The 21412-nt window shown below is 50.6% G+C and overlaps 2 protein-coding genes across 2 annotated transcripts in view; one reads left to right on the forward strand and one right to left on the reverse strand.

The window, feature by feature from the left end:
• Window positions 1-8904, forward strand: part of PCSK9 (proprotein convertase subtilisin/kexin type 9) — a 13530-nt gene extending 4626 nt beyond the window's left edge. The window contains exons 2-10 of the mRNA XM_012722126.1: window positions 639-787; window positions 1001-1142; window positions 2611-2807; window positions 3969-4152; window positions 4672-4845; window positions 5085-5218; window positions 6010-6187; window positions 7332-7507; window positions 8551-8904. Coding sequence (XP_012577580.1) covers window positions 639-787; window positions 1001-1142; window positions 2611-2807; window positions 3969-4152; window positions 4672-4845; window positions 5085-5218; window positions 6010-6187; window positions 7332-7507; window positions 8551-8769 — 1553 coding nt within the window. The 3' untranslated portion in view covers window positions 8770-8904. The remainder of the gene's footprint in view (window positions 1-638; window positions 788-1000; window positions 1143-2610; window positions 2808-3968; window positions 4153-4671; window positions 4846-5084; window positions 5219-6009; window positions 6188-7331; window positions 7508-8550) is intronic.
• A 4658-nt stretch (window positions 8905-13562) lies between these two features.
• Window positions 13563-21412, reverse strand: part of USP24 (ubiquitin specific peptidase 24) — a 95361-nt gene continuing 87511 nt past the window's right edge. Inside the window, exons 62-67 of the mRNA XM_012722127.1 lie at window positions 20362-20428; window positions 19279-19357; window positions 17090-17165; window positions 16612-16698; window positions 16142-16252; window positions 13563-13996 (exon numbers count right to left, since the gene is read on the reverse strand). Of these exons, the coding sequence (XP_012577581.1) occupies window positions 13934-13996; window positions 16142-16252; window positions 16612-16698; window positions 17090-17165; window positions 19279-19357; window positions 20362-20428 (483 nt within the window). The 3' untranslated portion in view covers window positions 13563-13933. The remainder of the gene's footprint in view (window positions 13997-16141; window positions 16253-16611; window positions 16699-17089; window positions 17166-19278; window positions 19358-20361; window positions 20429-21412) is intronic.

Here is a 21412-nt window from a genome sequence, read left to right on the forward strand (position 1 = left end):
TGGGGGGGGGGGACACCACGCCTCCCCTGCCTGGATCCTGGCTTCCTGCCGTGCCCCCTTCCAGCATCCGTGGGCTTCCTGGCTTATGTGGCCAGCCTGAGGACAGGGAGGATCTGGACAGGCTGAGGACAATGGCCTTGGTTCTGGCAGCACCCTCGTGGGTGGGGCCATTATTGAGTAGGGGAAGGCTGGAATGGCACCTTGTTTTCAGAGAAGATCAGGGGTTGTTGGGGACCACGTTGAGCCTGAGCTTCTCTGTTACAACTTCTGTTTGTTCTTCAAATCCTGTTGTCTCCCTCTCGAGTGGGTGAGCTGTGACAAATTATAAATAGGCTTATTTTGGTTTTGGATATTCAGATGTTATTTCATATTAATATTAATTTTATGGAGCTAGACAATGTGGTTTTCTGCCTGGTTCTGCCATTGCCAGCTGTGTGACCCGGGACAGTTACTTACCCTCTCTGGGCTTCACTTTCCTTGTCTGTAAAAGAAAGACACTATATGTACCTCATGAGGATGTTTTGAAGATTAATAAGTCAATATATTTAAGATGTTGGGAGCAGAGGTTGGGACAGAGTAATAATCATTGATGTGTTAACTGTTGCATTAGCTTAGGTCTTCTCTTTTCTCTCTATAAGCTTTGTCTTACACAGGTGGAGGCGGCCAGGTAAAGGTGTATCTCTTAGACACCAGTATCCAAAGTGGTCATCGGGAAATTGAGGGCAGGGTGACAGTCACTGGCTTTGATGATGTGCCTGAGGAAGACGGGACAGACTTCCACAGACAGGTAAGCGCACTCCTCACCTCTGTCCTGGTAGTGGGGAGGGACTGCCCTGCCCCCCAGGATGGTGGCTGCAGTGCCAGCCACGCCCCACCACCACCCCCGGCCATCACTATCCCTCCCCTGCTATAGGTTGTGGGGCGGGGGGACAGTCACCACGTGCTCATATATTGTGGTGTGGACAGACTGTCTCTGACCAGCTTTGTGTTGTTCAATCAGGCCAACAGGTGTGACAGCCATGGCACCCATGTGGCCGGGGTGGTCAGCGGCAGAGATGCTGGCGTGGCCAAGGGCGCCAGCCTGCACAGCCTGCGTGTGCTCAACTGCCAAGGGAAGGGCACAGTGGGTGGCATCCTCAGAGGTGAGTAGGGCAGGGCTTTGGCCCATACCCAGACCAAGGAGGCCCAGGCAGCCTCAGCGTGAGAGTCCCAGAGAGCCAGAGCTGGCAGGCACCACCCGCCCCCAGGCACAGTGCAGATGGGGGAACTGAGGCTCAGACTGGGGCTCAGTCCAGGAAGGTCATGCCGCTCTGCCCCAGGTCAGTGGGCTCTCTACGATCTCACGCTGTTCTCTTTCCCAGTCTTTCAGGACTAAGTCTGTAGCCATGTTATTTTAGATTCAGATGCTTTCTTTTTTTCTGCTGGCTTACCTCTAAAATGGGCACGTACTTGCTTGCATGGCTGATTAGACTCAGGGGTCACCCCAGCTAGGTGGACGGGGTGGAGGAAGTGCAGGACATTTTTCTAGACTCTTGAAGGTTTCTTCATCTCATCTGCCTGGTAAGCCGCAGGTGCAGTTGAGCTGAGGGCTGGGCCCTGGCGTGAAGGGTGGTGGAATAGCAGGGACTGGATCTCACACCACTTTCCTCTTGTGCTCAGGCCTACAGGGTGATTATGAGGTCATGTGGGTGCCTATATCCAGGTGCTTAGAAAGCCTGGCATGTCCGAGTGCTAGAAGTCTGCTGGTTTGCTGTCTTGGCTGTGGTTCACATGCTCCTCACGTTCCCGGGAGTGTGTCACGGCTCCACAGAGAAGCAAAGCCAGTAGGATGCGTGTGCATACAGTTGACCCTTGAGTCACAATGGGGCTAGGGGTGCAGCCCTCCTGTGGATTTCCAGATAACTTGACTGTCCTAAAACTTAACTATGTCCCTTGGTAACCTCAGGTGATTGATTTCAACCTCCCCCAACCCCCTACCCCCAAAATATAAATGCTCAAGCCTCCATATCTGCAGGTTTTATAGTTCGAGCTTCAACTATCTGATCCATGGTTGGTTAAACCCATGGGGCCAACTATATTTGAGGTGTGGCTGCATGTGGGACCCTCAAATATGGAAGGCCAATTATATTAATTGAAACCATCTGCATGTAAGTGGACACGTGAAGTCCCACCCCTGTCGTTTGAGGGTCAACCATATATTTATATGTAGATTTATTTCAAGGAATTGGCGCATAAGCTTGTGGGGGTTGGCAAACCTGCAGTGGAGGCTGGCAGGATGGGAATTCTGGTAGGAGTTGATGGTGCAGTCTCGAGGCTGAAGGCAGACTGGACACAGAGTTCCCTCCTTGGGGAAACTTCAGTTTTCTTTTAAGATTTTCCAACTGATTGGCTGAAGCCCACGCCCATTATGCAGGGTCATCTGCTTTCTGCACAGTCTACAGATTTCAACGTTAATCACAGCAGTATGGAAACTCTTGCTGGGCCAGACATCTGGGTGCCATAGTCTAGCCCAAGTGACATATAAAATTAGTGCTTATGCTGCCCCTTGAGGAATGGACTAGGAGACAGGGAGCACCAGTCCTCAGGGTGACCTTGGCTTTGTCCTCTCAGGTTTGGAGTTTATTCGGAAAACTCAGCTGGCCCAGCCCTCAGGGCGCTCTGTGGTGCTGCTGCCCCTGGCGGGCGGGTACAGCCGGGCCCTCAATGCCGCCTGCCAGCGCCTGGCGAGGACTGGGTCGGTGCTGGTGGCTGCTGCTGGCAATTTCTGGGATGACGCCTGCCTCTACTCCCCAGCCTCGGCCCCCGAGGTGAGTGTGGATATCCACCTCCCAGCATGGAGGGCAGGCAGGTGCCCCTTGGCCTCGTGGGCGTGGGCCTTGGCCTCCACTTCATGTAATGAGTTCCTGGAGGCTGAAGGAGCCTGGCCTGGAAGGAGTGTCAGAGACCCTCAGTGCAGGAGCGTGGATGGGAGGCTTGACACTCCACAGCGTAGCCTGTGGATAACACTGCATAACTCTCGTCTCCCTGCCACACAGCCGCTCTCTCCAGAAAGCCTCCTCACCTCTCCACCTCTTCTGGTGCCCATGACTTTGGCCGTCTAGCCTCCATTTCCTCCCCCTTGGCTGATACCACTGTACCTCAGCATTCTCTCTGCCTCCCCCTTTCTCCCTCCCATAGCTCCCCATAACACAAACAGCTCCTATTCAGGACTTATGGGGTCTTCCTATGGCACAACTACCCACCCGGGTCTCCCCAGGATCCACATGAGCAGACTTAGCCAGCAGTTCCCATCTGGGCGCGGCTAATGAGATCTGGAGCCCTGAGGGGCCAGAGTCTCTCAGGTGTGTGTCCGACACTGTCCAGGTGTGGTCCTGGCCGTTGGGCTGCATGACCACATAGACAGGCCCGGAGGGGCCAACAGATCAGCAGGCCCACGGTGGCCCCTTCCTCTGGCCGACATGCACAGGGCCCCTGTGCTGGGCAGTTTGGGCATGAGTGTCGTGGGAGGAAAGAACCTCATTCTGCTTAAGGGCTCTCCACTGTGTGTGTGTGTGTGTGTGTGTGTTGGGACAGTGGGGGTGTGAGTCGGACTGCGGTAAGCTTTCCCGACTGCTGAGTTTATGATAACGGAAAACTGCGCTCATCTGCTCTGCCTTTCTGCTTGCTTGCTGCGTCCACAGCACCTCTGACTGCCGGAGCCACTGAATAGGTCCCTGTATTTGTTTATTACCTGTCTCCCCACTAGAAGGGCCTGGGGAATGTGATTGACACATGGTAGGGACAGAGGGCAGCCCCAGCCTGGGTGGGGTGGGGCACCAGGTTTGCCTGGGGAATCCGATTTCCCTCAGAAGGGGACATTTGCATGGGAACCAAACATTCATACATACGTTGGCCAGCCAGCTGGCATTCTGTTCCTTCTGCCCTCCCCTCGGTTCTAATTAGCCACCACTGCCCTCTCATCAATCCAGGTCATTACTGTTGGAGCTACGAACGCCGAGGACCAGCCGGTGACCCTGGGAGTTCTGGGGACCAACTTTGGCCGCTGTGTGGACCTCTTTGCCCCAGGAGATGACATCATAGGTGCCTCCAGCGACTGCAGCACCTGCTTTATGTCCCAGAGCGGGACGTCCCAGGCTGCTGCCCACGTGGCTGGTGAGTCGCCACCCAGGACCTCAGGCACCGTGCTCCTAACAGCTTCTTTGGCTGTTAGGGTGTGCACCAGGACGCCCTGTGCCAGGCTCAGGGCTGGGCACTCAGGACCAAAGATGGGTGAGACAGATGATGACCTCAAAGACACTCAGTCTGATGGGGTGGCAGCTGCACAGAGCAGTCAGGATTGTGTAGAAAGGAGCCAGAGGTGTCACCTGCCCGGCCTGATAGTCAGGGAAAGCCTTGTGGAGGATGGGCATTTGATCTAGGGTTTTGTGGATGAATAGGAGTTTACCTGGCGCTAGCCACAGTTCAGAGGCGTGAAAGTAGAATGTAAAGTGGTCTTACCATTTAGTTTTCACTTAGCATGGGCTTTAGAAGGTTTCATTTCTGGAAGAATGGCTTGGCCCATGTGTGCACGCATGTTTCTGTGCCCATGGACGGCATGTGTGTGCTGGGAAGGGAGACTGAGGCTGGGAAGGAAGGCATGACCGCCCTATCTCACCACCTGTCCACCACTAGGCATTGTGACCGTGATGCTGACCACCGAGCCAGAGCTCACCCTCACAGAGCTGAGGCAGCGACTGATCCGCTTCTCTGCCAAAGATGTCATCAATGAGGCCTGGTTCCCTGCGGACCAGCGGGTGTTGACCCCCAACTTGGTGGCCACTCTGCCCCTCAGCACCCCGGGAGCAGGTCAGCAGGATGGCAGGGTGGGCAGAGTCCTGGTAGGGACTTGGGAGGCCCATGTGTCCTTGGTGATCTCAGCACCTCCTTCTTCTGGGGTGGGGGGTGAGGGGTGGGTTGGGCTCAACGGGAAAGGTCTCAGTGAGCAAATAGATCCTTCCCACCACCACCAGCCAAAGCCTCCACCGCAGTGCCTACTGGGGACACCCTTCCCCACTGGGCCCCGCTCACGCCAGGTCCCCTTGCAGATGGGCAGCTGCTCTGCAGGACTGTGTGGTCAGCGCACTCCTCGGAGGCCCTGGCCCGCTGTGCTGTGGATGAAGAGCTGCTGGGCTGCTCTAGTTTCTCCAGGAGGGGCCGGCGGCGGGGAGAGCGTGTGGAGGTGAGCTGCTCCCCACCAGTCATCTGTGTGTCTGTCACGATGCAGGACTCCCTCTGCGAGCCCAGAGCAGCCCTGTTTCCCCAGCCCTGACCCCCCTCAAGTCCCTCTGTCTTCGGGACCCTAGGGCTCATCTGCAAGCTCAGAGGCTGGGTAGGCACATCTGGGTGATGCGTGCTTGGGTGCTGTGAAGGTCAGCTGGCGGCTTCCGGGAAGTGTGGGCTGCACAGCTGGAGGGAGTCCCCAGGGAGTGGGGGAGCCAGCACACCGGCCTGCCGCCTCCAGAGTCAGTGGCCTTCACAGCCCTTCTCACTCAGCTGGTTCATGGTCCTGATGGCTGACCAATCTTCCCAAATCAGCAAAAGAGGAATTAATGCAGAGGTCGCAGGGCTGTGCCCAAAGGCTGTGTGGCCATGGCATCCTGGTGGCGGGCAGTGCCCAGGCTGGGGCTGGGGTCTGAACACACTTAACCATGACCGTGCAGATGAGCCTGTTTGAGAGATGCCAAGAGTAGGTTGGGACCAGGCAGGCCGAGTTCCTGCGTTGGCATCTTAGGATTCTGTCCATTTTGAAGTCACTCTCAGTATCCAGGAGAACGTTATATGACACGCAGAGCTGCCCATCTGCAGACAGTTTGCCTGACCAGGAGCGAGCTCCTTGTCCCCAGAAGGCACGGGCTGGCCTGGCAGGGGCAGAGAAGAGAGTTTGAGGCTTGGAGCAGGCAACTGAGCTTGTCTGCTTCAGCCCCCTTCCCCCTTCTAAAGCACACTGTTGTTTCTGTCTTTGACTCTCAGTCCCAAGGGGGCAGGCGGGTCTGCCTGGCCCACGGTGCATTTGGGGGTGAGGATGTCTTCGCCATTGCCAGGTGCTGCCTGCTACCCCAGGCCAGCTGCAGCGTCCACACAGCTCCACCCAGGGGTGCTGGCAGGGAGACGCATGCCCACTGCCACCAGCAGGGCCGTGTCCTCACAGGTAGGCATCTTGGCCCACCCTGGGGTGAAGGGGCACCCCATCTGTGTACCCTGCCCTTCCCAGCTGGTCCTGCTGAAGCCTTACTGTCCTGTGTGTTTCCACCCCCTAACCCTGGGCAGTGACCTCGCTCCTCTCACCTTGGCTTCCTCCTCCCTAAGAGCAGCCTCAGTGCCTGCCTCCTCCAAATGAGTCATGTTCAGAGAGCAGCAGCTTGGGGAGTAGCTCAGAGACGGGCTTAGAAAGTGGAGCTGACCATGGTTTCTTCCTGGCTCTGCCAGTCAGCAGCTGTGTGACCTGGGCAAGTTACTTAACCACTCTGTGCCTTATTATCTTCATCAGAAAATGAAGATGGTGGGTGTTAAGCACTTGGCACAATACTAGCTATTGTCACTGTCATCATTGTCAAAAGCAGGAAGTCACAGATGGACCCAGGAGTGTGCCCCTTAGCCTGCTAGGAGGCTGAGCATCCTACTTGGAAGGGGCGTGGGGCATCCCTGGGAGAGTTTGGGGAGATTGTGGGTTTTGGCCTGGAGTAACCAGCTGGGTATCTCCTGGTGGGGGGGGCTCCTGAACATCTAGGGACTGGTGGGTGATGAGGGGGTGATGAGTCGGACTGAGTCTAGAATGAGCAGCAGGATAGATTTGCAGTGGAAAGATGAGCTCAGGCAGCTGGCGTCCTTGTTTGCGGGAGAGGCCGGGACGGTCTGCATGCTGCTCCTCATCTACACAAGGGCGTGTGGGCTGGGCTAGCTGAGAAGCCTCTTGGGCTTACAGCCGGGGTGCACAGATGGAGGCCCCAGAGGGACATCAAGCTCGCCCCTGACTTCTCCCTGGGCGCTTGGGTGGGCATTCCCTCTCCTGCTCTAGCACCTCAGGCCTTGGGGTCCCTGCCCTCTTCCGCCCCATCTCTGGGTAGAGAAATGATGTTTCCTTTGAGAAACCCAGGCTCAGCGAGACTAACTGGCTTTCTCACAGTCACACACAGGTCCGAGGCAGAGCCGAGCACCCAGGATCCCGAGTCTCTTTCCCACCTTGGCTTGTTTCTGGGTTCCTCATCTTCTGCTTCAGAGCCCATGTGGCAGGGGTGGGAGGGGAGCCCTGGTTTCCCTGCATGGGTGTCTCAGGTGACTCTCCACTCCTCCAGGCTGCAGCTCCCACTGGGAGGTGGAGGATCTTGGCGCCCCCAGGCACCCCAGACCGAGGCCACGGCCCGCCGGGTGTGTGGGCCACGAGGAGGCCAGCGTCCACGCTTCCTGCTGCCACGCCCCGGGTTTGGAGTGCAAAGTCAGGGAGCATGGGGTCACGGGCCCTGCCCAGAAGGTGAATTGGCATACGCAGGCCGGCGGGCGGGAGCCTGGCAGCTGTGGGCGGCTGGTGACTGTCCTTGCAGTTTCTCCTTGTGTGTTTGTGCTGACTCTTCTGTGTCTGGGTGGTGGTTTGTGAGGCAGATGCTGCTGGCAGCGTTTGCGATTGTGTGAATGTGTGTGTGTGTGTGTGTGTGTGCTGAGAGTAGTGAGTTTGCTATCTGGGCACCCACAGTATTAAAAGAGGGTGATGGGTGTTCCAGGTAGAGGGAAGTCAGGCTGAAGACCCTGAGGTGGGAGGACATTCCTGGAGGACGCCAGAACAGACAGGAGGCCAGGGAGGAGGGGACAGAGTGAACTGGGGTGGGGGGGGCAGAGAGGGCCCCGGCCAGGTCGGTGGGGTCTGAGTGCCACAGGAAGGACTTCTGTCCAGTTAACTTGCAGCCACGCAAGGTTCTGCGCTTGGGGTGGGGTGAGGGTGGGATGGGGGAAGCAGGTGCCTGACCTGAGTTTGATGAGCACCCAGGATCCCGAGTCTCTTTCCCACCTTGGCTTGTTTCTGGGTTTCTCATCTTCTGCTTCAGAGCCCATGTGGCAGGGGTGGGAGGGGAGCCCTGGTTTCCCTGCATGGGTGTGCAGAGGAGAGGCTGAAGAGGCCTCTCCTCCAGGGAGACTGGATGGACTTCGGCTGTGACTGTCCAGGCCTGGGTGGGGGGACTCAGCCAGCGGGAGTGTGGAAGGTCCTGGTCACGGAAGGGGCGGCCTGTGGATCTGACAGACTAGATGTGGGTGGGCAGAGCAGAGGGCGGATCCAGGTGTTCTCTGGGCGCCTGGACAGATGCGCTGTCACTGGCTGGGGTGGAGAGGCTGTGGGGGGTGCGGGAGCTGAGGATGAGGGCAGTGCGCCCCACAGACCTGTGTAGTCCAGGAGCTGTTGTGTGTGTGTGTGGGGGGGCGCCGTAGGGGTGCCAGGTGGGCTTAGGGCGGAGCCAAGCGGGGGTGGGGCCTGAATGCCAGGCAGTGTGTCATGTGCTTGCTTCCTGTCCCGGGCCCTGGCAGGTGGCCGTGGCTTGCGAGGAGGGCTGGACCCTGACTGGCTGTGGGACTCTCCCAGGGGCCCTGTACACCCTGGGGGCCTACCCAGTGGACAACACCTGTGTGGTGAGGATCCAGGACATCAGCAGCGAATTCGAGACCAACGAGGGGGCTGCAGCTGCTGTTGCCATCTGTTGCCGGACCTGGCCCTTGAGGGTGCAGGCCTCACAGGGGTTCCATTGACAGTCCCCTTAGAACACAATGCACGGAGAAGGGGTCAAGGCTCGGCTGCAGGGATCCCACGTCTTAGGTGGGTGTCGACATGGTTCCTTCTTCCCCCGAAGCTCTCTTCAGCTTGGGCCATGGGCTATCTCCTCCTTCCTGGAGCCCCTGCTGCTTACGCTCCAGGGAGGGGTGAGGGCTCCTTGCCCGGCAGACGTTGTTCTCTCACCCTGGCTCACCCCTTTCCCAAACCCGAGCTGAATGGGGGCCGAGTGTAGCAGGTCCTTGCTGGAGGCATCCACAACGCCTTGAGCTGTGCTGAGCTTCCTGCCAGCTGCTTGCAAGGCGGACGCTTGTGTGCAGAGTTACGTTCTGTCGAGCTCCTGCTCCGTCGGCCTCCAGGAAGGAGGCAGCAGTCCTCCCGTGGGGATGCCAGGAGGCACCTGGGAGCCTGATGTTGGTCGGGGCAAGTGAAGAGTGGAAGATGAAGATGGCTCCTCACCAAGACCCTTTGGATTCCACACCTTGGGGTGCAGGGTGGAGGAAGGCAGCAACAGGGTGATGCTCCCTGAGAGCTGGCCAACATCTCAGTGTCCAAAGTGCTTCACCATGTTCCCGCAGGGTTTCAGTGCAGCCTTGAGGCAAAGGCAGGACCTGTTCTGCCACTGGATAGATGAAGATGTTCAGGCTAGAAGATTGGGCCCAAGGGCAGATGAGCCCAGAGCTTAGTTCAAGTCCTTGCCCTGTCTCCTGAGAGCTCTTCATCAGTTCTGAGATGTGCAGACTTCCCTATTCCTGCCAGTAGGACTCAGCTCCTGGAAGAGGTCTTGTTGCTAAGTCCTAGGTCCTGTACACCCGTCCCCACCCCCCCCCCCACCAGCCCAGCCTCACAGCGCCAGAGAGAGGTTGGGGACTCATCTTGGGTGACCCCAGGCTGGCCCTTTCTTTCAGCTCCCCTCCCCAGGCTGTCCGGCTTTGGTGTCCACTCAGGAGTTGGCTGCAGGGCTGGCTTTTGTTTGCAGTGGCTGAAGGGCACTGTGGTTCTTACACACCTCACCCACATTGCACACTGGGATGCAGAGGGGCACGCCTGCCAGCTGGAGTGAGGGGTGCTCGGATAGACGCAGCAGGTTCTAAAGCCAAGTCTGCTCCATGCTAGGGCGGCAGCCTGTTCATACTGGTGAGGTCTGTCTAGCACTGGGTGACTGCACCCTGCTTGCTCCTGGGTGGGTGGTGGTAGCCAGTCCTGAGGGGCAAGAGCAACACTCCCTAGAGTGCCTGCCAGGCATGTCTTTTGTCTGTTTGTGAACAGCAGTTAGAACAAGTAGCTTTCTGGACTTGTGTTTTGCTTTTGTGACTTGAAAATATTTATTCCGGGTTTTGTAGTATTTTTTATTCCATGGTGACTTTAAAAATAAAAGCAACTTTGTCACACCTTTCTCTTGAATATGATGCTTTGTTCACAACAGGCCTTTGAATGGTTGGGTAAAGCAAGTATTTGATGAGTTCTTGTATTTCGATACGATGAGGACTATGCCTGTCCTAGTATGAGCGTGTTCCTGAAACTTCCTTGTCTCTCAAGCAGTCAGGCTTCCCCCCTTACAGCATTCTAGATGCTCTGCTTCCATGTCTCCTGCTGAGCTCTGGACTCCTTTTCATTTTCCTCTCCCCAGCACAGAGCAGTCAACGCTTCTGTAATAAGTAATATTAGATTTCAATGACTCTGGAATGATGTAAATCTTTTGTCGACAATCATTTTTCATGTCATGAAGTATGAACAGTCTCAAGACTTCCTAGTTATCAAATCCCTCAATGTGGAACCTCCAGCCCCACACTCTGAGGTTGGCAAGTGTCTTATGCAAGACCTATCACTAAACAGTCCATATCATATATGAGTACCTACTTGCAAAGGCAAAAATCCACCAAACTATATTCTCTGACAGTTGAGTGTCATGCAGAGCAGGCAAGAGCAGACAGATGCTAATGGCCCGAATGCAGGAGTGCCCTGTGTGTATCTGCCCGCTGTGCAATGCCAGCCACTCCCTCCCTCTTGACGGTGCAGAATCCAGCATGGGGCTGTTAGCTAGTCACACCCTGACAGCGCCAGGGCTGAGAGGAGGGAACAACTTGGTTCTAGCAGGGTGACAGATGGTCACTCGTAGTGGAGGAGGAAGGGATGTGGCTACAGGCATGGAAAAGGAGAGGAGGAAACATCCAGGAAAGGGGAGTCTGTGTACAAACAGAGGCCATTAGGAGGGAGGCTGGGACATGTGAGGTGTGGCAAGAAGCCTGGCTTAAGAACATCATTCACACCAGGGCCACTGCGAGACTGGAAAGCTGTGGGGGAGACGAGATGTCTGCAGGCCATCGGTATGAGTATGGCACTCAGATCCAGACTTTGCAAATGAACCCCAAAATGGGCAGATTATCTAGTGGAAAGGGCAGTAAAAGGCTTAGAAGACGCACCATGCCCTCATCATTCAAAAGCCCTTACTCATACCAGAGTGCAGAGTACTGAAGAGAATCCTAGCACCCCTGCCCCACCCGAGGGCACACGCTGATGTGGAGAATAATGTCGGTGAGACACCAAGTCTATGTTTTTGAAAAATTTATTTACCCTTAGACGCTAAGAACTCTGCCACTTGTGAACCAAACTTAGAATTACGATATTCCCCTAGTTTACCTACTTTCTTTTGAAATTTTATAAACAGGATTTTATACACAAGAGGTAGCAGAGGAAAATTCCAGTCTGCTTGTCCCAAGCTCAAAATGTAACTGCACACACCTCAATGTTAGCAGGGAGGGTGGGTCAAGACAGGGCGAGTCTGGGGGCACGGTGCTTGGGTGCTATGCCTGCTCTAGCTGTGGGGACCACTCGAGCACTGGGGTCCTGGGCAAACGCCCTTGGGGTGCTTGTTTGTTTTCTTTCCCCGAAGGCTGCTAAATGGCAGACTCGGCTATCCTAAGCCAGGCCTCACAAAGCCAGCTTCTAGAGAACACACAGCATTGAGTTAGTTGTGCAATTCCTACTCGATGTGCAGACCTTTTTAAAAGATTTATAAAAGCATCTTCATCCAAAAAATTGGCAGTAGAAATGACAACTCTTCCAGGGTAAGCCTGTCATAATTGTACTACATTTAAAAAGTCATCAGCAGGTTCGCAGACTGCAGCCGGTGGAAAGCAAGTGGTTACTGGCAAAGTCAAAGTGCTGTTCACTGGAGCAACAATGGAAGCGACATGAAGCAGAGCGTCTAACCAGACAGTGATGGGCGGTCCTGCGGCTTTATAGCGAGGACAACGGGTGCTGGGGTGGTGGACGGCGCTGTTTCCATAGGAAACAGGGGACCAGAAGTGGTTATTTCACTCCTGAATTTGGGCTCCTGAGAGTGCAGTTGCGAGCAATGATACCCAACACCTATCATCGCTGGCACGTCAAAGTCTTGTCTCACACATTCTGAGGTTGTGGGTGGAGAGGAGGGGAGGGCGGGGTGGGGAGAACAGGAGGATATGGACTCAAAATCAACTTTAAATATCATTCAAAACTCAAGAACATGAGAGCTATGTACCATTAGCTCAAGGCCTCTGATCCTTCCCTGAGGGGGCACCTGTGCTCTTAAACGCTGGCCCCCTTCTCCTCAGTGGCTCTGACAAAGCCGTGGCGAGCCTGTGGGAGTGACACGGTACAAAGGGAAGACTGTGGTCCCCTCCACAGCCGGGTGGCGAGTGCACAGCCAGAAGAAGCTGATGTTCTGTCACGAGGCCACACGAACTCCAAGAGCGACCAGAAAGGCACTTTGAGGCTGGCCTGGCCTCTCTGACTTGGCAAATCTGACAGTGGCGCCCTGGCTCTCCCTAAGGCTTCCCAAGTTCCTTGTGCGGTGAGCTGAAAATAAGGCAGAACACACAACTCAAGACAAGACAGGGTTGAAAATGTGTGCAACCACTCAAAATACAAAATCTCTGAAATATGTCAGCATATCCCCACTCCCCCAAAGCAACCTGACCCCCAAAGGGGAGCTGGAATCTAACCTGAAATAAACAGTTTCATGTTATTTCTGCGAAATAAGTCTTATCCCTTCTTTTTCAGCCTTTGTCACCTTAAGGAGAAACAAAGTCTCAAATTTCTTCTCTGCATTAAAATGACCAGAAACTGCACAGAGTAGTGTCTCCCAACTCAAATGTTCACCTTTAGATACAACTGGTACACCGAGGGTTCTAATTGTGTTTTAGGCAAAGGTAAATGATTGCAGGTCACGTGATTTAAGACTACAGTTTATTCAATATGTCTCCAAGCATTAAAAAAGGTGATTTTGTGAATTCAAACTCAATAAAACTATATCTTAAAGTGCTTTTTATTTTGCAGTTTTAAAATTTTGTTGTGGGAACAACCCATACTTTCCTCAGTGACTGATGTCCAAGAATACACCTGTACTTCTGGAGACCACAGCTTTTTTTTTTTTTTTTTATTGCTCTTTTCAATCTTAATTAGATCAGAAAAATACCTTTAAAGAGCTTATTAATTTTCCAATTTTTGATTCATAGCATTTCATCCAGATCCAAGGTTATGCCCAGGCTTTCATCCAGACCCATCTGAGATTCTATACAAATAGGGAGACATATTAAATACAAAGGTCTGTGTAAACTGAGTTCTTTAACTACTATTTTACAATGAGAAGGAGTTTTATCAGGTATTTTTACATCATTTTAAATTGAATATTTCTACTCAACATTACTGCAATATTTAAAAATTTGCCCCAAATAGCTAAAGGCAGCCTTTATATATATATATATATATATATATATATATATAAACCAAAGGAATTTGTTTCGTAGTATCACAGAGAAACCAACAATTTTCCCCTCACTCTTGTATGTTCCTATGACAGAAAGTCTGCCACCGGCTTTCCTTCCTAAAACCTCTACCGAGAATGTGAATCACGTCTGGACTGTGCACCGGACGGATGGTGCACAGGCTGGATGGAGTTCTGCTGCCAACTAGCTCCCGAGAATTCCTGGGGCCGCAGAGCACTTTCATTAAAAACGCACACTTCCTCCAGAGTCACGGCAGGCTCTCCCTCCAGTCTCCAGGCTCTTCTCAAGGTTCAAGGATGAGAGTCCAGTTCAAAAGGGTGTGAGCATCCAGTAACTGTGACCTGACCCTGCCTGGCGCGCTGGGCTTGCTCCTCTAGGGATCCACATCGTCAAGGTCACTTCTTAACTCGCCAATCATCATGGGTGACTCAGAGCCCTTGAGAAAGAAAACAAGTTCACATACAGCCCATTAAAGAAATGTTTTTCTATGCGAACTGACTTGTGTATAGTCCTCAAGGACCAACTTAGTGTTTATCAAAGGGCAATAAAACACAGTAACTGTTGATCTTACAACTCCTGATTCCACTTCTATGTTCTTGATTAGTACTGAATCCACCCTGTCACTTGAGAAAAGCCACAAGAGCACCATGTGGGCAAGTTCTCATGAAAACCCCAGGTGAGGACCGTCCAGCGTGAGAGGCACTGGCATGCTTCCTGACATCTGCTTCCTGCCCACTCTGTCCCCAACTGTACAGCCATGGGTTTATGCGCCAGCCAACGGATCTGAGTGCTCACCAGTTGCTCCGGATCTAACCTAGCTGGGGTGGCACTGGGGCGGGGCGGGGCAAAGGGTCTCTCTGCTAAGTGACAGGTCAACTGAGTGGGAATTAAGAGGAAAGTGGGAGTGCTATGCAGAGGCCAAATCAAATAGGATGTGTTGAGGATTCTGGCCTTCATCCTAACAGCAACAGGAAGTCATTGAAATGCTTAAGGAAAAACCTACAGAAAAGCAGGTATGGAGGCAGGGACCTCCCCTGCTCCATAAGGCAGGATGAGATGTGTAGGTCAATGTAACAGGGCTGGTGAGTGCAGGGTGTGGGCAGTGGTCTGGGTGACCCTGTGTGTGCAGAGTGCTACTCACGAGACGGAGAAATCTGGTGGGGTGTGAGAGGGCCTGGCATGCTGGGCAAGAGGTGGCTGTGTGGGTGTGGAGGAGAAAGTACTGAACAAGGGCAAGAGAACCCGGGACGGAGGCTTGAGGAACACATCATGGTGGCCCACGGGAGGCTGACTTGGGAAGGAGACAGGAAAAGAGCAGTTGCCCAGAGGGCTTTGAGGAAAATTAGGAATGAGCTGTCACTGCAGCCCCAGAAGACAGTGTTTCCAAAAGGGAGAGAGGCCAACAGGGTCTGATGCTGCTGAGCAGTCAACTAGGGTGAAGGCTGAAAAATGTAGACTGGGTGTCACCCGAACTTGCCCAAACTGTCACCTCCAAGCTGGAGAGAAGGGTGGCGGGTGGCCAGAGGACGTTGAAAAATGGCGTATATTAAATTTAGACAATTCTCTGGAGCAGTGTGACTGGAAAAAGCAGAGATATGCGGAAAAAAGAGGGACAAGGTGGGAGCAAACCGAGCGTGTGGAGACACAAGTTGGATGGGATCTGATGAGGTGGAGGTTCAAAACACCAGAGAGAGAGAGAGAATGAAGGGTTTCTGCGAGATGGTGAGGGTGTGTGAGGGGGGTGGGGGGTGGGGGGATGCGGCAGTGCAGACGGAGGCGTGGAGAGGCTGGGAGCCCGCAGCGGCACATGCTCTTGTTGACAGGTTTGACTTTCTCTGCAAATAAAGCAGGTGGTGAGGTAGGCTGCAGTGTGACCCTGACCCTGGGATCATATCACTGTGCTGAGCCTTAGTTTCCCTTCTGTAAAATTAGGGGGATGGCAGTTTCACAAGGTTGTTATGAGGAAAGATATTTAGAAAATGACACAGACAACACCAAGATTCATTTATTGAGTCCTCTGTGCCAAGTACTGTGATGGAGCTACAGAGCAGATGGTCCTCACAGAAGGTCACAAGCTGGCGGGGAGATGCAAAAGGCCATTCCATGGGTCTGCAGACACATACCTCATTCTTTCCTCTATCATACTGATCAGTGCTGAAAACGTTCCTATTATTACCATTACTGTGTTGTTGCTGTCAATAAGCTTAGGAGTATTCTTTGATTTCCCTGACAAGTAGGTGGCCCCTCCTTTCAACGGTCTACATTTCTAGGAGCACTGGTGACAGCAAAAAGTGGAGGGGGGAATTTTGTGGCCACCGGCAGGATGACGTGAACAAGCTGGGATGGAGCTGGCTGTACTGGGACTATCTGCAAGTTGACGAGAACAGTCAGTCACAGACAGCTCAGAGCCTTGTACCGATGTTACACTGCAGCGCTCTGGAAGCACACTGCCGTGAGTCCTGCACCGAGATCACTAGAGGGTGGAGCTGGTCTCTGTTTTCCTTCTTGATGTGGAAATCCTTTTTGGGGAACTTCAGGGGAGGCGCTGCCCTTTCACACGAGGCCACGTCCTAGGTCGTACCTGCTGTAAATGCCTCTCTCCATTCTCATTCGCAGGACTGCTCTCCGAGCCGTTACTGCTTCCCGACTGGTCTTTCTCATTCAGTAAAGCTGTGGCATATGCCAGTGTGTCCTGCGGGAGATTTAGACAGAAAAGGTGAGGGGTGGGCAGGAGGCAACGGTAACCACCGAAGAGCTCTACTCTACCCTTGACCTTTGGGGGAGCAGGGTGCCTGGGGGAGGGGTCTACTTGGCAGCCTGGGTGGCACGAGGGGACCAGGCAGGACAGCTCCAGCGATATTTCTTCTAGGCAGAGAATTTGCAGTCTGGCCACCAATACCTTTTTTTTTTTCAGAGCTAAATCACTTCTGAGCTTTCTTGTTTTCAACCTATATTGCTCTTCTCTGCAGAAGATGTTGCAGATTCTGAGAAAAATACTAAAAAGCCCACCTAAGGGATTTCAAGGTCCACAAAACCAAAGACAACCCTCACCTGAGCAGAAATCGTTCGTTGAAAGGTTTTTCCAGTTGATGTTTCATTAGAGACATTACTCTGTGGTGTCCAGTAATGTTCTGACATCTGAGATGAAAGGTCAGAAATGCCATCAGGGATGACAAATAAGCCAAATGAGCCTACAACTTGTATCAGGAGATTTTAAGATATAAAAAGCATCTGAAATAACATATAAGTCTACCCAGATCTTCTATAACATCAAGGGACCTTCATGGAAGATTTGACTTTTTATCTTTAAGATTGCAATATGACCCTAGTTCTTCTATAATTATTCCTACCTTTTTACCTATAAAGTTAAGACATATATTAAGAAATATTGTTAATGCATCAAATAATTTAAAGTCTGAAAGTACGCTGGAGACTGACTCGGTCAGTTTAAAGTTTAAGAAATTCTCCCTGACAGAATGGCTCTGAAGGATCTGTATGCTACAGTTAGAGCAGTTCCAGGTGTGGTCACCTTCTTCTGCAGCCACTGCACAGCCCAGCTCCAGTGGTGGGAGTTCTCCTTGAAGTATTCTTTAGCAGCAGGACACCTAGTGACAAGAGGGAATGATCAGCCAGTGATTTCTTCACACACATAGATGTTCAAACTACCATACTTTTTCTTTTGAATAACAAATGTTCCTTTTGTTTCAGTGGTCTTTATACATTTTTACTTTATAGTTGGTTTGGGTAGGGAATATATTCATCTGTTTAAACCACCAAAGGTACTGACAGATAAAGTGGAAAGTCATCTATCTCATTCACTCAGTTCTATTTAAGATTAGGTGGAAAATAAAAATTAAAACAAAACAAAGCAAAAACTCCACAACAAATTGTACATTTAATAAATGACTTTGATATAGTTAATCAACTCTTTTAATTTTTATGATTTGCATAATAATGAATACTATTAGAAGAAAATAATTTTGAAGTATGGTCTTACAGCCCTCCTCTATTTTCATTTTTATTTGTTTACCTAGAAAACCGTCCTTTGTGTTTAAAGATAGTACTGATAGCGACATTAGCACTAGTGAGTATATAAAACAGATATGTCAAGGGTATGGCAGTACAGAGAGACACTGATTTCCGGATGAGAGTCCACTGGCATCAGACTTACCACGTGCTCCCAAGGTATTGGGAAATGTCACTCTTAGGCAAAACTTATGAGAACACACTGCCAACATAAAATCTAATTAATGAGCCCACAACTGTGGTAGAAGGAGATCCACTATGCTACATTATTTGGACAAATACATGTGCATGCATTATTTTTACTGCACTATAATTTAAGACTGAAATATAGCAGATTAAGCCTAACAGATTTCTCATCCTTATTTTGCTAGAAGTCCAAGGATGATAATCTCTGTGCCTAAGAATTAGCAAAGGTCTGGAGCAAAAAATTTCAGCTATAAAGGTAGCTTTTGGTGCAAGGCCCAGAGATGGCAGGATCGTCAGTTCAGTAACCATGGCTGATCATGCAGACACCCAGTCAGGTGGGGACTGAAGTAGCAAACATAATGTTTGCTAAATGTTAGAGCTTTTACTTTGCAAGTGTCCATTCACTGATGAATGAATAAACAAAATGCATTATATACATACAATGGATATGATTCAGCCTTAAGAAGGAAGGGAATTCTGACATACTATACTATGGATAAACCTTACTTAACTTAAGTGAACTGAGCTAGTCACAACAGGAAAAATAAGTGCTTCTTGATTCCACTTACATGAGGTACCTAAAACAATCTAATTCATAGACAGAAAGAGTGGTATTTGTTAGGAACAGGGAGAAGAGGAAAAGGGAATTATTGTTGGACTGGTATAGTGTTTCAGTTCTGAGGATGAAAAAAGTTCTTGAGATAAATGGCAGTGGTTGAACAACATGGATGCACTTAATGTCATTAATCACATGCTTAAAAATGGCTAAAATGGTAAATTTTATGTTATATATATTTTACCTTCAAAATTAATTTTAAAAAAGGGCTGCGAGGGGGACTTTGCTTTGACCTCAGCCTGCCTGTGTTCAAGTCTAACCTCCATGACTCTGGGTATGTCATTAAGCCGCCTGTGGATGGTCTTACGAGGCTAGATACTGTTGCAGCCTGCTGTTTGCTACAATGATTGCATGAGATAATGCAGGCTAAGTATTTGGCAAAGTGTATGGGTTCTTAAAATACAAAGGCTGTGAGTAACTGGATTGTGTCTCTTGGAAGACTATTTTGAAAGTGGGAGCTGGAAGTGAGGTTACTTTAATGGAAAATGTTTCAAGTGAAGTATCATGGTCATTTGCTGGTAGTCTCTGTCTTGATTCCTCCCCTTCTGCAAAAGGCAGTTCAGTTTCCCCCTTGGATTCTATAAGATGTTAGTCTTTTAATGCTTCCCCTTCACCTCTCCTTGAGCTATCTGAATAGGTTTCGATGCTAAAGCAAACATAAACGTTTGACTTTTAGGAGAACTGAAAGGAACTACAATTGACATGGCTATTTATCTAGAGGCTTCCAAACTTCCCCATGCTATAGAGGGAGGAGTGGTCCCAACTCTCGCTGTGATCAATGGAAATGTACTTGGATGCAGACTCGCTAGGTCCTAAAACAAGGCAGCTTTCTCAGTCACCTCTGATCTGTAAATCTCCACTCTCTCCTTGTATTTTAAATAAATACTTACTTTTGAGCAAGTGTTACAAGAAATTTGACACACTGATAGCAGCGACTGCTGTCCACGTGATTACTGTGATGCATCAGAGCTGAAGGAAGAGAAGAGGAAGTTTTCACAATAAAGAACTGAAAGTGGGCCAAATAACAGTTCTTTTGTTCTGACAATTCACACACTATTTTGCTGATAAGCGTATGAAGAAAAACTTCACTGAAAGCCTGGTAGTGCTGACTCAATAGGATTCTCCAAATTCTAAGGGGTAGAAACACTACTTATAACTTCTATCAAGATACATATCTAGTGGTAAAAGTTCAACTTTTAGGAGAACTGAAAGGAACTAAAATAGATATAGCTGACTACTTATCTAGAGGCCTCCAACCGTTCCTATACATCACGCTATGGAGAGAGGAGTGGTCCCAACTCTTGCTGCGATCAGTGGAAATTTATGGTATTAATTCAGTGCGACAAGCGCTATCCTGCTCTGTGTGCTAAGGACTTTAAGACACCCAGTACTTGGGCCTCTTCCTGCGGCATGTGTATGCTGTACGTGCCGGAGGGCTCGGTGCTGCTCTGAGCACAGGCAGTTCCAAAGGGGTGGCCTAGAATATTGTAGTGATAAGAACTTGACTCAGATTAATGGATGTTAAGAGCTGAACAGGGCTATCTTTAACCAAACTTTTCCTAAGATATGATCATTAAAGCCAATTAGTCTCCTGAAAAACTCAGCTTTGATGAAAGTGGTAACATTCCAAGTCTGAAGTGTTAGCTATTTTCCCCTCAATGGCCGTAGAGTAGAATGAGATTCCCTATGTCACAGTGGTCTTTACTCACAGCACCCCTGAATCTTGCCTGACCTGGGAAGAGGACCTAAGCCACACTTTAGGGACTAGAACTGGAGAGTATCAACGGTGACAAGATCCTCTTGTTTAATTCTGACTTGAGTGTAGAGCGCGTGCATCCTAAGCAGACCTCGCGTGGATTCTTCCCTGACTACACCAGCACGCAGTGGAGGGAGGCAGGCCTGCCGGGCGGGCTGCTAGAACAACGGCCATTCAGTTACTTCAGACAGCTCTGAAGATAGCTGGGGACACTTGCCTAGTAATCCATTTTCTGTCTCAAACACAAATTTGACTCGTTCAACTTGTATAGGATCTTCAATGACCTGTAAAAGGAAGGAGAAAAAGGTCAATAAAAGAAAGAAATTGTGTGGTAGCTAGTGGTTTTTTAAAAAAGTGTTCTGTTCAAAAGATTAACTTAGTTTGTAAGTTAACAAAACCCAAACTATTTATTACATCATTGCCATGAAATATCTTATATTTTAAACTAAAGATGAGAAACTATTAAAGAAACTTTTGTTGCTGAGGCAATGTTGGTTTACAAAACCGTATTGAATCTAGGGATATAGGTCCCCCCTCTTCAGTTGTATGTGGCCACAACACAACTACCAAATATCTATAATCCTCCACCACAGCCCACTGGCCTCCTCTCCCCTTTGTTTCACCCTCACTCTCCCCCTCTGGTAGCCTCAATTCTGCAGTAGAAAAACTTAGTATTTGAAGAGTTTGCATTTCTTACCTAACTGTTCTTATCAACTACACCTCTAATTCCTAGTGGGTTGTAAGGACATTTATTTCATGATCTGACAGTAAGTCTAATTTATTTGTCAAAAATGTGGTAAAATGTTGCTATAAGAAAGGCTCCACAAACTGAAGTGATGTCTGTAGCACACTGCGCAGGGCCAGGACTGTGTCTTCCGCTTGCTGTATTTCTAGGGGCTGACACAGGGTAGTAAGCGATACAGGTCTGTTGCTGAGCCAACAAAGTGCCCAGCCCTACTCCCATGAGCCCATAAAGCTATAAAAGCAATGGGACAAAAAAGGATGTGAAGGGGTTTAGAGGGGTCCATGATTTATTTCCTTATTTTCTAACCTCTCCTGCATGAAAGCCTATATTAAGGCTCAGGGCCCAAAAAGGACCCAGTGCCTCCTTTTTTTTTTTTTTAAGATTTATTTTATGCTCACGGAACTGGGGTACAGGTCAGACGAGCAGTGGTGGGTGAGGGGATTCACCAGAGACAGAGTGGGGAGCAGAACAGGCAGATCGACAAAGTACACTGCTGAGGGGAGCAGTGGGCAGGTCAGGAGAG

The sequence above is a fragment of the Condylura cristata genome, unplaced genomic scaffold (assembly GCF_000260355.1).
Source record: "Condylura cristata isolate star-nosed mole 26May11 unplaced genomic scaffold, ConCri1.0 scaffold00008, whole genome shotgun sequence".
NCBI classification, from domain to species: domain Eukaryota; kingdom Metazoa; phylum Chordata; class Mammalia; order Eulipotyphla; family Talpidae; genus Condylura; species Condylura cristata.